The sequence below is a fragment of the Lutjanus erythropterus genome, chromosome 8 (genome assembly GCF_056507025.1).
Source record: "Lutjanus erythropterus isolate fLutEry1 chromosome 8, fLutEry1.hap2, whole genome shotgun sequence".
In the NCBI taxonomy this organism is placed as follows: Eukaryota; Metazoa; Chordata; class Actinopteri; order Lutjaniformes; family Lutjanidae; genus Lutjanus; species Lutjanus erythropterus.
Genome location: NC_139324.1, coordinates 5,270,072 through 5,285,370, shown reverse-complemented (window position 1 = coordinate 5,285,370; position 15,299 = coordinate 5,270,072). Strand labels below are relative to the sequence as shown.

General features: G+C 39.5%; 1 protein-coding gene across 1 annotated transcript in view; it reads left to right on the top strand.

Annotated features, from left to right (window-relative positions):
* Positions 1-14,541, top strand: part of ift54 (intraflagellar transport 54) — a 32,882-nt gene extending 18,341 nt beyond the window's left edge. The window contains exons 13-16 of the mRNA XM_084724286.1: positions 518-554; positions 711-787; positions 11,996-12,213; positions 13,825-14,541. Coding sequence (XP_084580412.1) covers positions 518-554; positions 711-787; positions 11,996-12,213; positions 13,825-13,990 — 498 coding nt within the window. The 3' untranslated portion in view covers positions 13,991-14,541. The remainder of the gene's footprint in view (positions 1-517; positions 555-710; positions 788-11,995; positions 12,214-13,824) is intronic.
* Positions 14,542-15,299: the final 758 nt, after the last annotated feature.

Here is a 15,299-nt window from a genome sequence, read left to right as displayed (position 1 = left end):
AGCTGGCATGGATACCGATAGAACATGTGCTTGCTGCCCTCTTTGGGTCAATAGAAGCATTGTCACATAAACGTGTGCCAGGCACAGATACCAACCCAGTCATGGAGCATTCCAGAGAGATGTGGATAAAACCTCAAGATGTTACATCTTTCTCAGTATTAACAAGGATATTCTTTGATTTGGATCAATCCAACAATTTGAACAGGGAAGAACTGTCCTGTTGGAGTCATGGTTGGATGAAAATTATAGGAATGTCAGTGTCAGTTATTTAGAGCAGATATTTTATGATCATTCCAGGAGCTTAAAGGAGACATATGCTCATCTTGGGGTTTATGTTTTTATTTGGGGGTTCTAATAGAATAGGCTTAAAGGCATAAATGTTCATGTTGATTGTTTTTCATTTACTTATACTGCATCACATTGTTTATGAAATAGAAAAGTCAATAAAAACTTGAAATACAAAAAATTGAAGAAAACATACGCTTTGAATAGTTAACTGCTATTTTTTCTGTTGCAGGATCCTGCACAAGAACTCAGCAGTGGAGACAAACATGGTACGTGCTCATATAGTTTTTCTCCTTTTAGTTATTTTTGAAGGAGCAATCATAATGTCACATTTCCTCCTGATTTTCTCCTTGCTGAATTAAACCACCAGATGGTGAGAGGAAACAGATCTTTCACTTTTCCTTTCACTGTTTCTCTCACTGTAGGTGGCCTCGTGAAAAAGATCCTTGAGACCAAGAAAGACTATGAATTGTCCCCTTCCTCCCCCAAATCTAAAGAACAGGTATGTACAGTTGTAGTGGCAGTTGTGGTGTCCACCAGATGGCAGTATCAGCCTAGCTCTGTCCAACTCACCTTAATCAGTGACTCAGAGCTCATGTTAGACCTCGCCATCAGTTCTATCAGCCGTTCTTCCTGGAACGTTTGCTCCCCAGGGCAAGTGTTTTAACCACAGTGAAATATCCAGTGCAACACTGGTTATTATCAAAAGAAAGATATAAACAAATGGAGCAGAGAGGTGTAATTGCACCGCCTTGTAACCACAAAAATGTTCCCCTTCAGTGAAGCTGAAGGGCTAATAACCAGACAAGTAAGTATGGCCCCTAAAAGACCACACGTAGTTTATCCACACATCAAGATGTCTGGAGCAAAATGAGCTTGTTTTCTGGGGCTGCTCAATATCTCAGTTATGCTTACATTCTTTTGATTAGACTTCTCTGTTCTGTGTACAGTTTCAGGATTTCTGCCAGCCTGGGAACTAACTTTTAGAGCAGTGTTGTTCTGACAGTTCACACTTAAGGTTGCAATTTATTTATCATTGGTTGATTGAACAAAAAAATAAAAGCTATTAAAAATGTGTTCAGAATAACAAAATGAAAGTAGAAAGAGCGGCAAACTTCTACAACAGATTGAATAATGAAATTCTCAAAATACAACACAGTTTACATGCAAGTACAAGTACTCATAATCTCTTACATACATATTTAACTAATAAGCTTTATCTTATATATAAATATATTTACCCATGAATTAATTATTTCTTATACTTTGTCCAGTATATATATACTCATTAACATTTTTTTATCCTGTATACCAATGATTTCCAAAGTGTGGGCTGTGGTCCACTGGTGGGCTGTGAATGCCCTGCAAGTGGGCCTTAAGAGGTCATGAAAAATAAACCTTTTTTTAAGTTTCACATTTGACATTTGAGTTTGACATTACCATAAAATTTTTATGATTTAAATGGGTAATCAGCACTAAAAACAAGGCATGGGTTTTAAATTATGTTATTCTTTTTCTTTCTTTCTTTCTTTCTTTTTTTTTCTTCACCTAGTTTAACAGGTGTTAGACTGTGTTTGGTCATCTGTCACAATAACATCATCATGTATCTTGTGTATTATTAAAATGTGTTACAATTAGTCTTGCGTGTTTAAGTTTTAGGTGGACCCCAGAAGATTCTCAGATTTCAAATTTGGCTGTGGCATTCTTAAGTTTGGCAGTGGCTGCTATACACATATATCAAATATCAGGGAGATGAGGTGACTGACTGATTCTATTTGTTGTGACTTACTTTTCAGTCCTAATCTTGTCTCTAAATGCCGTCTATTAAAGCTAGAGTGGGTAAAATTTGAGAAACCAGCAAGAGTAAGCTAGATTGTGAAAGTTGATAACTCTCTAGAAACCCCACCCCATCCCTTCAGCCCTCTCTCCAATGCCACTTCCCCAAAACACATTGCCTGACTACTGCTGGAGGATAAGTCGATAACCATATCCAACTACCTCATATCTCACTCATGTGAAAGGAAGCAAGCAAGTCAGTATCTCACGATTCTATTTGATTCATTGGTGTCCGATTCGATTCAGAATGAATTCTTGAATGATGATGAGAAAAGTGAGGATAATTTTCAGTCTCTTGCTCCAGTACACTGTATGCTAAAGCATTTACTGGTCTTCTTACTCCACTGAAGTACAATATGAAACATAACAGGCAATTAAGATGAATGGTCAGGCAGTAAAGTCCTGCCTTAATTAATATGAAAGCATCTTGCAATCTGTTCAGAATAAGAAAATGATGGGGGTCAGAGTGCTTCACTGTGGTGTTATTAATGTTATATCTCCAGCAGTGGAGAACAGCCTCTCTGCTGCACCATCAGCTCTGAGGAGAGCCATTGCTGTCCAAGGCGCAGAGCAGGCTCAAGGTTTTTGAGGTGAAACAGACTGAGAAGAAAGTTATTTTCTTCACCACAGAGTTGGTTTAAGTTGTTTAATGCTGCAGGGTGTGTTGGTCAGCCACTCTCCTTTTACTGCTGATCGCTGCTCGGCTGCGTTCACAACCGTCTCTGGGTGATTCCGTAGAAAGTATTCACAATGTACTTAATGCTTGTCTTGCGAGGGTAATTATTCAGACATTAAACCAAAGCAGGCTTGCAACCGCTGCCTTTATGGAGTTGAATCACAAGATAACTCGAGTGTGCGTGCTGTGGACGGTCCTGATGCTGCTCTGCCCTTGTGTTTCTACCTTTTTCATTCTGTCAGCATCATGTTATTAAAAGAATGTTTGAAGAATTAGAAAATTGATTTTTCTCATTGGTGAATCAGTGCAGCATCTTCCATGTCTGAATCGAGAGGCATTTGAGAATTGTTTTGACTCACTCCTACCTGTCAAGGCAGCTGGATTTGCGAGATTATGCGAGACTCCATCTTGCCAGGCTTCAAGTTATCAGTTTGTGTTCGCACCAAAAGTGGATCTATCAATCAGCATCCTAGGAGGGACTAGTAGCAGCTACAGGGGTGGGTTTACTTGTGATGACAGCGAGAAGCGTCCATGGAAGTGACTTTTATCAAACAAAGAATGTCGTCTCCTGAAGAGATTAGTGTAAATACTGTGATAGCATCAGTTATATCAGAACTGAAGAGTTTTTCTTCATCGGAAGAAGAGCAGGGAACAACATTGAAGGCTTTTCTCCATGGAAAAGACATTTGCTCTTCTCTCAATTGGCTTCAGCAAGAGTCTAATCTGATTGGTTGAAGTTCATCTAATCACCTGGCAAGTGTTTTTTGAAAATGCCTACCCCTTTTCCAACAGTTTTTAAGGACAACTTCCCAGATGGTTCTGTGTAACAACCCATCTAGCGTGTCAGGGTAGCCCTAGTTAGTATTAGGGAATTTTGGCTGCACTTTGGCTCTGTCATTCTTTGGAAACTAGATCATTATAGCTTTAGCAACATATCAGCCTAGCCATGGGAAAGACAATAAGGTCATGCGCACTGAGAACATGGGCAGATCCAAATGACTGGATGGGTTTATTACAAGCATGTGACAACTACAGATGCTGTATTTTTTTTTCTCTTTTTTGTCAGAGCAGTTGATTTATTGATGGTTGTCAGGGTGTATGGAGAATTTCAACAATTATTGCAACGAACACTTCTGAAATAGCTTTTCCTTCTTACTTCTCATCTTCCCTTTGTTTCCATTTATATTAGACAGGATAAACCAGCGTTTTCAAGGTGACACGTTACTGCTGCTGCTCATCTATTCCTCTCTGTCAGCTTATTTATCAGCCAGAGAGACAGAGACAGAGAGAGGGAGAGAGAGGGAGAGGTCTTTCATCATTATTTGCAGTGTGAATCAGTGTGAAGCTTACAATTTGGTCTGTACTCCATGGCGTGAGGTGGCGTACGCCGTCGTGCTTTGGGTGGTCCTCTTCACTGAGGCATATTCTCCCGGCAACCCTTCCTAACTGACCACCCTGACTCTGATGGATGCACTGTTTTGGATTGTCACTCATGTGGAAAGGCCCCCGATCTATCCCCTCCCAACTGCGGCCTCAGACATCATCCCTCGTAACTCACACCTGAAGATGTGTCAGTTTAGCCACCAGTAAACTAAAACAGCTTGACAGGAATTTGTAGGCCCAGCTTTAAATTTGTGTGTGTTAAAGGAGCAATATGGGTCAATTGCACACCCAGAAATGAGTATGGCAGTCCAAAAAGCAAATTGGGACCATAGACAGTATATTAAGTGGGTTGAATCCCTATTTAATATAAAACTGATTTATAGATGATCAGCTGTTTATAACTGTCAGTTTTCTGTCAAGGTAAAGCTCAGCCCACTGCTCTAGAAATATACGTTCTGGAGTTGAAGTTAAATATAGTTTTTACATACAACTTAAAATTAAAATAAAAAGAATTGACTGAAGCAAAGTTGTCAGTCCAAACAAACATACATACACAGATGCACACAGGCAAAATATCCAAAGCAGCAGAGCTCCTTGTGTAACATGAGCACAGCCTCGTAGAGTTTATCCTAATTTTCTTAATGCAGCCTCCTCAGCTTTCAGACCTTCATTTCAGAGTGTCCTGGTCTGCGCGGGCAGCTCAGTGCAGGTATGCGTGCACATAGGAACTGTTCAGTCCACCCCTCCGTCATTATTGGCCTCGCCTCGTCAGCTGTATAAAGAACTATAATGACTTCCTTCCAGACATGAAAGGGTGGAGAGGTCAGCTTAATGGAGTTGTTTTTTTTCTTCTTGTAATCATGGTAAAAACATGCCGGGTCAAAAATGTAAATATTGAGCTTCCTCATTCCGCGTGGTATGACAGGTTTGAAATTTCAGCTGCCGCAATTCATTTTTAACAAAACACCTTGTCTGAATAAGTCACAAACCACCCTGATTTAGGGTCCAACATCATGTCCAGTTAAAAAATGTTGGACCATTTAGTGTATTTTCTGAAAATCCAGTCTACATGTTATTATCCTTATTGTCCTCTTTGTCATTTCAGAATTAATTTTGCTATTCTTAATGCCAGTGCCTAGCTGCCCCATTGCTGTGCTGATGTAAATAAAGGGAACTCTTAAACAGTCAGATGATTGTATTTTGCCATGTCCCACCACAGTGTGTGTGACCGAAGAATTTGCTGTATATTTGAGGATGACCTTCCTCATGACCCCTCGGCGGCATTGTATATTATTCCAAGATACTTCTCTTTTTATTTAGACAGAATCTGCCCCTTGCAGCAGCTGCGTTTTCATAAGAATTTTTGTGTACTCTTTTCCCCCTTCTCTTTACCCCCGTCAAATTAGCCTTGATGAAGGTTTGTAATGTATAAATAAACCCTGTGGCATACAAATGGATGGCTGTTGAGTGAGAGTCACGGAGGAGAAGGGCCAGAATACTCTCTGCAGAATTGTCAAGAAAATAAATACTCCTCTCTGCAGACCTCTGTGTCTTCATAAACATCCAGCGTTTTTTGTGGAAACATAAGGAAATGGCCCTGTGGCGTTCCATTAGTCATATTACTTTTGCAGGTCATATTGACTTGTCAGAGGAATTTGGTCAGGTTTATGATGAATACCTACCTGAAGCGCTTACGATTTGTTATCAGACCAGACCTCAACAACGTAGATCAATTAGGAGCAGAAGTCACGACACCCATTGGAATCACTTGTCATCTCCATGAGAACATTTGAGTGATAAACAAACTTTTTAAAACAGTTTCCATTTTCAGCTACTGAAGTGTAGCCAGTGGTCTCTTTGGAAGTTTCCTCCTAGTTTCACCCCGTAGCCCAGGGTGGTGATCTCAGTTGTCTCCCCAGTGACCTTGCAACAACATCCTGTAACCTCATTGGCCGTAAGCTTTTCTCTTCACCTCACTGACTCCAAGCTATTTTTATGATCTAGCTAGACTTTTGAATGGCCTCCTATGAAAAATGGCGAGGAAGCCCATAAACAACGTCCAGAGCCAGTTTTCATCCCCTGCTTTGCTCCCTGACTCAACTCGCAGATTTTCTACAGGAACACTTTGTAAAAATCATCAGGATGTGCATCATTATCTCCACATGGCTGCCAATAGCCAGTAGAAATATTCCCAGAAGCTCCAAGGTTATATTTGGTCTTGGATTATCTATAAGCCCCATTTGTTCCTTTTTTGTAAAATATTTGTGTTTTTGATGATGAAAGAGTAGTTCACTGGTATTTATTATTTTGTTGTAATTGCTCAGTTTCATTTCAGTTGGTTTCCAGAGTGGGTTTGCTTTTGTTTCAGTCAAGTTTTTCTTGTTTCAAAATTTTTACTTAAGTTTTTATTAGTTTCAGTTAGGACTGCACAGTTAATCACAATTTTATCATAAGTGCAATATGGCCAAATGTAGTATCCGAATCACAGAAAAATGAAGTTGTTAGCAGCTGAGATGCCCTGCCGCACAAATCTTGTTCTCCAGATGAAAGACAACATGTTTGTTTGGTTCAGACTCCAACATATGTCACTTCATCACGGTTTTCCGAGTTAATTTTTTCAGTGGAAATGAAAATTGTGCTGCAAAAGTCATCCTACCCACTAATCATATCACAATCGTAATTTCAATCTAAATTAATGCAGTATGACTTTTTTGTCATATCATGCAACCCTAGTTTCAGCACTACTTTTTTATAATATGGGGGGTATTTGTCAGGGGCAGATTTAAGAAGTTCAGAGTTGAAAAGTTGAAAAACTTGACTAAATTGAAAGATGTAAACTAAAGACATTTCCTGCATGTTTTATTTTAGTTTGTTCTGTAAATATACAATATTGTTTCAGTAAGTTTGAGTTTTTTCTGGTTTAGAGACACAGTATTATCTCATACAAGTCTCATTTTTTAAAATGCAGGAATAAATAACTTCTGACTTATCAACATTATAAACAATGTTTATTTACAGTTTAAGTTGTGAAGTTTCAAACTCACTCCGCCCTGGAGTCACAGTCTGGTCGGAGGTGCTGTGATGTCCCCAGGTGCAGTATTCCCTGTTAAACCGGTCTCCATTGGTCTCAGAGGCTGTAACCTGAAGGACCACTAAGAATAAATAATAACAAATAAATGAAAATGTGTTTGGCTAAGACTCTTGGCACTAAAGGTTAAGTTGACTGTAAGGGGGAATCTCTACTCAGATTCCATTGGCTATTGTCTGACAACAATCTATCTTTGTATTAGCTTTATGAAAAATTATCTGCTCTCATATTAGGAATATGTGCGATTAGTTGACTGTACAATTAAATGTTGCCTACCTTGCTAGTCAGCACCAGAAATACTTGTTGTTGGCTAAACTATTTATCAATATTTTATTCATGTACAATGCTAGTTAGCTGCTGTCTCTCCTAGCCAGTGCTGTAGCCCCAGCAGACATCAGCTCCACAAATGCCCTCATGGCCTGGATGTTATTTACACCTTTAAAACCTGTTTGGGGGTTTGGCGATGTCTTAATGTAGAAAATGAAAATAAGGTTGAATGTAGGCTTTGTCAGAATAAACTGGCTTGTAACCACATCAAGCATAGCCATGGAGGTTAAAGCAGCACAGACTGCTGCTGCTAGCACTGCGTTTGCCACACCAGGCTGGCAGCTAATGTCAGCTCCTGGTGAATGGTATTGTTTACCTGCAGACACTGAAGCATTTAGTGAGTTGTTTTGTAGGAAAATGTCATACATAATGCACAATGCATAATGCATATTTAAAATATGACTTGGCTATTGTAGAATGTGATTGATGGCTTCCAATGGCTCTTAATACACAAAGTATTTTTTTCTGACAGTGTTTAACATTATCAGTTAATAAGTTGTGCTTAATTTTAACTGCTGTTAAAAGCGTAAAAGTGTTTTCTTATGGTTAGACTAGTTGACTAGTCTGAATTAAAATTTGCATTTACTTAACAGTTAAATTAGTTTAATTAATGCAGAGATTAGTCTCAAACTCCATTCTTGCGTCTCAAATTGCCAATTGGACTGTAAACAATGAACGGTGCATAGGCTTCGATATTTGTTAGCATCCATTTGTTGGTTACACTGGAAGCCCCAAAACATTAGTCGTCACCCCCTGAGGCTAAATCGTCATTAGCTGATGGGTTCTGAGTCTGCAACCCACTATAACTTCAACATAAATTGATTCTACTTGACTGTGGGCAGTGCAGCTCTAATGAAAAGACTGTGCTCTCTCATCTTCCTGTTTGGATCAAGAATAAGAGTGAGCTAATTGTTGAACGGTAATGGATGAAGCTTCTCTCTCCTTCTCGCCATCTAATAGTCACCTGTTTAAATTATTGTTTTCCCAGCTAATGATACCATAAAGGTTGATCTGCTGCTGACAGGTTCTATACATGCATGATTTTTTTTTCTTGTTAGAGGATACTTTGAAGAATGTTTTCCTCTTGCAGCAGAAAAACCCTATAGGCACTTGATAAATCACATGTTTGCACCCATATCCTAATTACACTGATTGGACATGTTATAACTGGGTGAATTTCAGTGTTACATACGTCCATCCTGTTGCCTCTTTGAAGGAGATCCAAGCAAAGTTTGTTGTTAAAATGAAAGATTTGGTGTCTGTGTTCGACGACAACATAAATGCTGATGAAAACAAGATTATATTTATGTATGTATTTATAGACTTTAACAAGATAGAGACATCCCTATCTGCCTCTGTTATTCCACCTGCCCTTTCTAACACCAGCCAGAGGCTTCCCCATTGCCTGGGGCTTTCATCACTGTCTGAGATAATGGGAAAACCTGCCCCCCCTTCCTCCCTGCTCACCTCCTACTCCTCTGCGGTCACCACGTCTAAATATTGTTCTGTGATCTGGGTGAGAAAAAGGAAAACTAGGAGCACACAGGTCTCGTAGACCCCCGACAGAGACCTCCATAAAGCTGTGATTTATATCCACCAGGACAGAGTGCACACGAACCAGGGGTCATGTTTTCACGCCAAGTTTTTTATTTTCCAGCAGAGAAGGGGAGGGGCGGCCGAGGTAGCGGAGAGACGACAAATAGAAAGAAGGCACGGGTCCTGTCTGGGCCGCGCAGACCAAACCGCAGCCAGGCAGGCCGAATGAGCCGTAGAGTGTTTGTCTAGCTGCAGGGTTCACAGCACCCAGTGGAAAGCCACCCACCTTGTTAGGGGACCGCTGGGCCAAGGCGTTCCAACCCCTCACACTCCTGAGCCACCGCACACGGGTAACAAAGACTGAGGCTGTCAGAAATTTGTACTCGCTTCCTGAGAATAAATGATGGCGAACAATGATGTTTGATGTCATTTCTGCAGTGTGGTCTTGTCTAGTCAAGTTGCCTTTTCAGTTTGTAATTCCTAAGTTCTTTGGTTTGTTTTAAGAGATGTCTTGATAAGGCAAATGTTATACGCGCCAGCTGTGCCAAGCATATGTGGCTGACTACCTAAGCGGGCTCCGTGACAGATTGTGTGTTTTGAGGAGGAAGCTGTCATTTAGTTTACACACTGTTGCAAATATGATTCCTGCTGCCTCATGAAGGCAGGTGCTCCCATCTGTGGAGCCAAATGGCAGAAATTGGGCCAATAGTTGAACTTGAAAGGAGACATAAGTGTAGTAGTTGTTACTCAATACTGTAGTAAAATAACCCCACTGCCACAGCCTGTTACTAAAATAAACAGGACTTTAAGACCAAGAGTGCGGGTGGGGGCTGCGTGTGTCCACTGTAGACTTCGTCTGAACCTCTGCTTAGTGTTTGCGTGTGTGTGTGTGTGGCTTTAGGGTTGCAATACAGAGTGCTTTTGCATCACACACACACTCAGAGGCCTTGCGAAGCCCAGCTGAGCAAACATCCTTGGGTTTGCTCCCTGCCAAGGGAGGTCCTTCCCTGATACCTTCCCCTCCTTTTCGCCATCGAGGTACTGAGTGTAATTGGGACATGGTAAACCCCCCACCTCCCCCCAACCGCACACCATACACTGGAGGCCTTCATCAACCAGCCCCCCCCTTACTTTGGCCAACACAATTCAGCCGCATGTTTGATCTTTATATATACAGCTAGGTTGGTAGAATTCCTGCCTAACATTTTTAGCCTTGAAATCCTAAACCACTAAATGCAGCCTTGCTCTGGTTTTGGCCATTTGAGACTTTGCTGGCAAAGGTAGAATTCCTCAAGAGAGTTTATTATGTTTCGGTCTAAGGACACACAAGTGATTTTTGTGTGTGTTCTTACAGCTGTTTGATACAGTGTTTAGTTTTGATCATGCATGTCAAACATCTTAGTTTGCCCATTAAGACTCAAATCTAGAAGAACTCAGTTATTCATTCCTTAAATACCAACACGTACGCTCAATTTTTATGTAAAGTTCATGTTATTTCTGACTGACTTTTGAAGTGATCTCACTGTCGCAGACAAGTGGTCAGTATTGAAATAAAATCATGAGAGTCTTGCTGGAGTCTTGCTCCAACCAACATAACTAAGCTTTATTTTATTTCTTATTTAATTATTTATTAGTGTGAGAGCTGGTAAGCCCCTGTCAGCCTCTCATTCACTTTGATAGAAATTTTCTCTGTAGTTAACCACCTTTTTAAACTTGTATATCTTCTTTTGGACACATGCTATATAATTTGATGTCCAGCTACTCAAGCTCTAACTTAAAATACCTAAATCACAACTGAAAGGCTTTATCCTTAAGCAAACATTTGTCACTTTTCTGTGACGAAATGTGAACTTGTGTCATTTGGTGGTCTGGATGAATAGCTCAGTGAGGAAGATCATTTCCTAATGATAATCTATTTTGAGTGCAAGAGGCTGCGAGTTTGATACCCGGTTTGAACACAATTGAAAATGTTCCCAAGGCAGTGTGTCTCCCACAGATTAATCAGTGCCAACACAATAGTAGAATGAGAAGCACCCAGTGTTGATGCATACTGACATTATCAGTGTGAAACAATAAATGTAACAATAACTGTACATGATTTGTGTATTTCTAAATGTAATTATTGTAGAGATGTAGTAAGAGTAGCCATATACTGTTTTATTCTATAGAGTATTACATGTAAGTGTAATACTCCTGTAAAGGATTTGAAAAAAATTGCTGAAGGGGCAGCAGCTCACAGGCGTTTCCAACTTTCACAGACCTTTTCTTCAGGAAATGCACATTCTAATTTATTTATGTATTTATTTATTCATTTCTAAAACATTTTATTGATAAACAGCAACATAAACATAGAAAAAAACAGAAATGAATAATGTCAGTGGATAAGAACAGACAGAAATCATTAATCAATTCATAATGTAAAAATGGTATAAAGGTTAGAGAAATTCAAAAAGTTATCAATTTAATGTATTTTTTATTTCATTTTCAAAAATTAGAAAACGTGGTATATGATTGGAAAATTGAGATTTCGAAATGAGATGAGATTTCGCAATTAATAGGGTCAAATTGATGAAAATTCTGAATGTATTGGGAAAAAGTAAACAGACATCTTGCCACAAATTACAAGAGTGGGGACAAGACCAAAATAATCTATTGGTAGTCTTGTAAATAGTGACCCTGCAAGATCCCCAGTCTTTGCAAAGTCTTAATCTGTTACTTAAAACTCTATGACTTTGACAAATTGTCTTCTGATGTGAGAGTTTGTCAGACTTAAGTCTTTCAGAAGCTTTTAAAATCTGTTAGTATATGCTAGGCTTAATTAGATGGTTGAATCCCTAAACCTGACCCACCACCTCCTCCTCCAGAACGTGGTGTCAGCAGCAGCGCGGAAGAAAGAACGGGACCTGGTGACACGGGAGATAGAGCGACTCCGCTCGTCCATCCAGACGGTGTGCCGCAGCACCCTGCCTCTGGGTAAGATCATGGACTACATACAGGAGGACATGGACGCAATGCAGGCTGAACTCAACACCTGGAGGCGGGAGAACAAGGAGCACGCACAGGCCTTACTGCTGGAGCAGAGGTGGGATGGGCACACACACACACACACACACACACACACGCACACGCACACGCACACGCACACACACAAACACACAACACATCTGAAGTTATGTGGTATTGAATAGCAGTTAATATACAGACACCAACGATGCTATCTTTCTATTATAGTACTTCATATTTAATATTGCTATTAATCCGGGTACCTAACTTTGATATTTCAAAACACCTGGTCATTTGGTACCAAATTTCAGTACGTAAGGAGTAAATCTCACTAGTAAATCTCTCCAGAGTAATTGTTTTGTATTATGTAATGCAATTTTTCTTTTTGATAAGATGATGAGTTGGATATTAATTAATAAGTGTCATTGCTGATGAAGGTATCATTTTTTTTGTCTTGTTATGGGAAAAGAAAGGCAGGAAATTCTTAACAATTTCTGTAAAACCTAAATCTCTTCGATTCATTGGAAGACATATTTGACATATTTATGTATCAACACTGTCATTTTACATTTTGTGTGACGTGTTGTCATACAGCCGAGTAGAATAAATATGTTCACATGCACCTGAATGGCTTCTTTTTGTAACCTGTTTGTTTTAGGACCCTAATGCTGTCTAGTTCAGAATTTTTGATTTTGCCAAGGTCAGCTAATGTCCCACAGGGGTCACATGGCAGCCATCTTGAATTGATGTCCATGTAAGTGCCGAAAATGCAGATTTTTGTAACTCCTGAACTAGACAACATTCAAAGACAACACAATTTGTCATGTAATATTGACACCAGGAATCTAATGGAAAGGTTGTTGACAGTCACTCTTTATTGGTGAAAAATAGGAAAATAACTCATTTTAAGCTCATAATAACAATTCTAAGCTGTGTTCTTTTATTTTTAATAATTTCCTGATGAAATGAAAGTAGTTTATTCACTTTCATGCCATATTCTCTTCCTCAGACCTTTATGTCATATTATCAGACTTCCATGCCATATTCTCTGACTGTGATGTCATATTCTGACTTTTATGCCATATTCTGACTTTTATGCCATATCCTCAGACCTTCATGTTATATTCTCTTTGAAGCCATCATCTCAGCCGACTTTCATCTCTCTCATCTTCTTTACTGACATCCATATAATAATGTTGCAACTGACACAAGTGAAAAAACTACCTTCATTTCATCTGTAAACTATCACAAAACAAAAAACGTAGAATTTTTATTACAAGCCTGAAATTAGTTATTTTCCTGTTTTCACCAATTAAGAGTGATCGTACCATGTCAATGACCTTTCCATTTGATTCCTGGTGTCAATGTCATATTTAAAAGTGGGTTGTCTTTGTATATTGTCTAGTTCAAGAGTTACGAAAATCTACAGTTTTGTGCTCACATGGAGATCAATCCAAGATGGCAACATCACCACCATCACACCATTGATTATGGTGTGATGTGATTTAGGTGGACTGAAAGTTCTTTCTCTTGCTAGACTAATACTTGATCATTTTAAAATCAAAGTGATGAGCAGCTCTGTGGTGGCTACTTTTGCTGTGGATAATCTCTGTTTTTATATTATTGCATGTAAGCAATTAATCATCCCGTCTGTGTTTTTTCTGTGTGTGTTTTGTTTTACATGCTGCAGAGCGACAGACAGGGCTGTGGAGCCTCTTAAAGTAGAATTAGCAGAGCTGGAGCAGCTGATTAAGGATCAGCAGGACAAGATTTGTGCAGTAAAGTCCAACATACTAAAGAATGAAGAGAAGATCCAGAAGATGGTGACTGGAATCAACTTCTCCTCCAGAACCTGAAGTCACAAATAAGGTCTGCAATGGAAACTTGTCCTAAAAAATGCACTGAGGATGTAGGGATGAACAGTTCAGAACAATGGTAAGACCATTTTCCTTGGAGATGATGTGGGACGGTAACAAACACTGCACTTTTTAGGGGTTTTTGTCAGAAAAAGGAGATAGACACCATCGGTCAGATGTTAAAATGCCCCCATTCAATGGTTTGGAGGTCTGTCTCTTTTCTTACATCTGCTGTGATTGACTTATGAATGGATTAAAAATATCTTCCTGCTCTGTACACTAACCTTACTCCATCTTTTACCCCTCATCTGTAATGGTGCCTTTGTGGATTGAGCTTGTACACAGCTCAAGACTTGGAAGTTAGATTAGATAGTTCTGTTTAATGCTGGGCCAGTTCATCAGAAGTCCTTTATATTCCAACATGAACAATAATTAAGATGAAAGTTTGATTTGCTGCACACTCAGAAATCAATGGACCAAATAATGATACAATTTAAAACCTATAACTTTTTTTTTTAACTTCTTTAAAAAAAAACAAAAAAAAAAACAAAGTTGTTTAGTTCTGCTCATTGCCTCACTTCTTACTCTTCCTGGTTGTGAACACTTTGGACTTACCCACTGCTGTGCACAGGAGGTTGAATGGAGTACTATAGTATGCAGACTTGTGATCTGATTCATTTGTTGTTTTCCATGATGATTACTGCATCTGCTGCAGTGCTATGGGATTAGCTATACAACAATAGTTCAGTTTTATGCAGGAGGAAGTTTGCAGGGAGAAATCCACGACTTAAAGAGAAAGCTCAGCCCCAAAATGTAAAAAATCCATATTTTTTCCTCTGTCCTGCAGTGCTGTTTATCCATCTAGAGTGTTTTGGTGTGAGTTGCAGAGGTTTGGAGATATCGGCAGTGGAAATGTCTATCTTCTCTCCAATATAATAGGACTAGAAAGCACTTCCTAGGCTGCTGAATGGCTGCACCACTTTTTGATGTGGACACAAATGGATAATTTGAAGCCTGGCAAGATGTGTGATCTTGTGACCTCGCAAATCCAGCTGCCTCGCAAAGTAAAGAATCTAATGGAACTACTTTATTTCTACTAGAAAGAAGATAGTTCCTGCGTGAGACAGCTCATAACAAGGTGTGTGGATTATCTCAAGTAAAGAGGTCATGATTTCCGGAAAAAAGTCGTGGCTGTATTTGCTGCGTGAGCACCACAAGCAGAGTGCCATTTTGTCCCATTATGGCTGATATTTCCAAAACTCTGTAACTCACACCAGAACAATCTAGAATGATAAATAGCACTACAGAC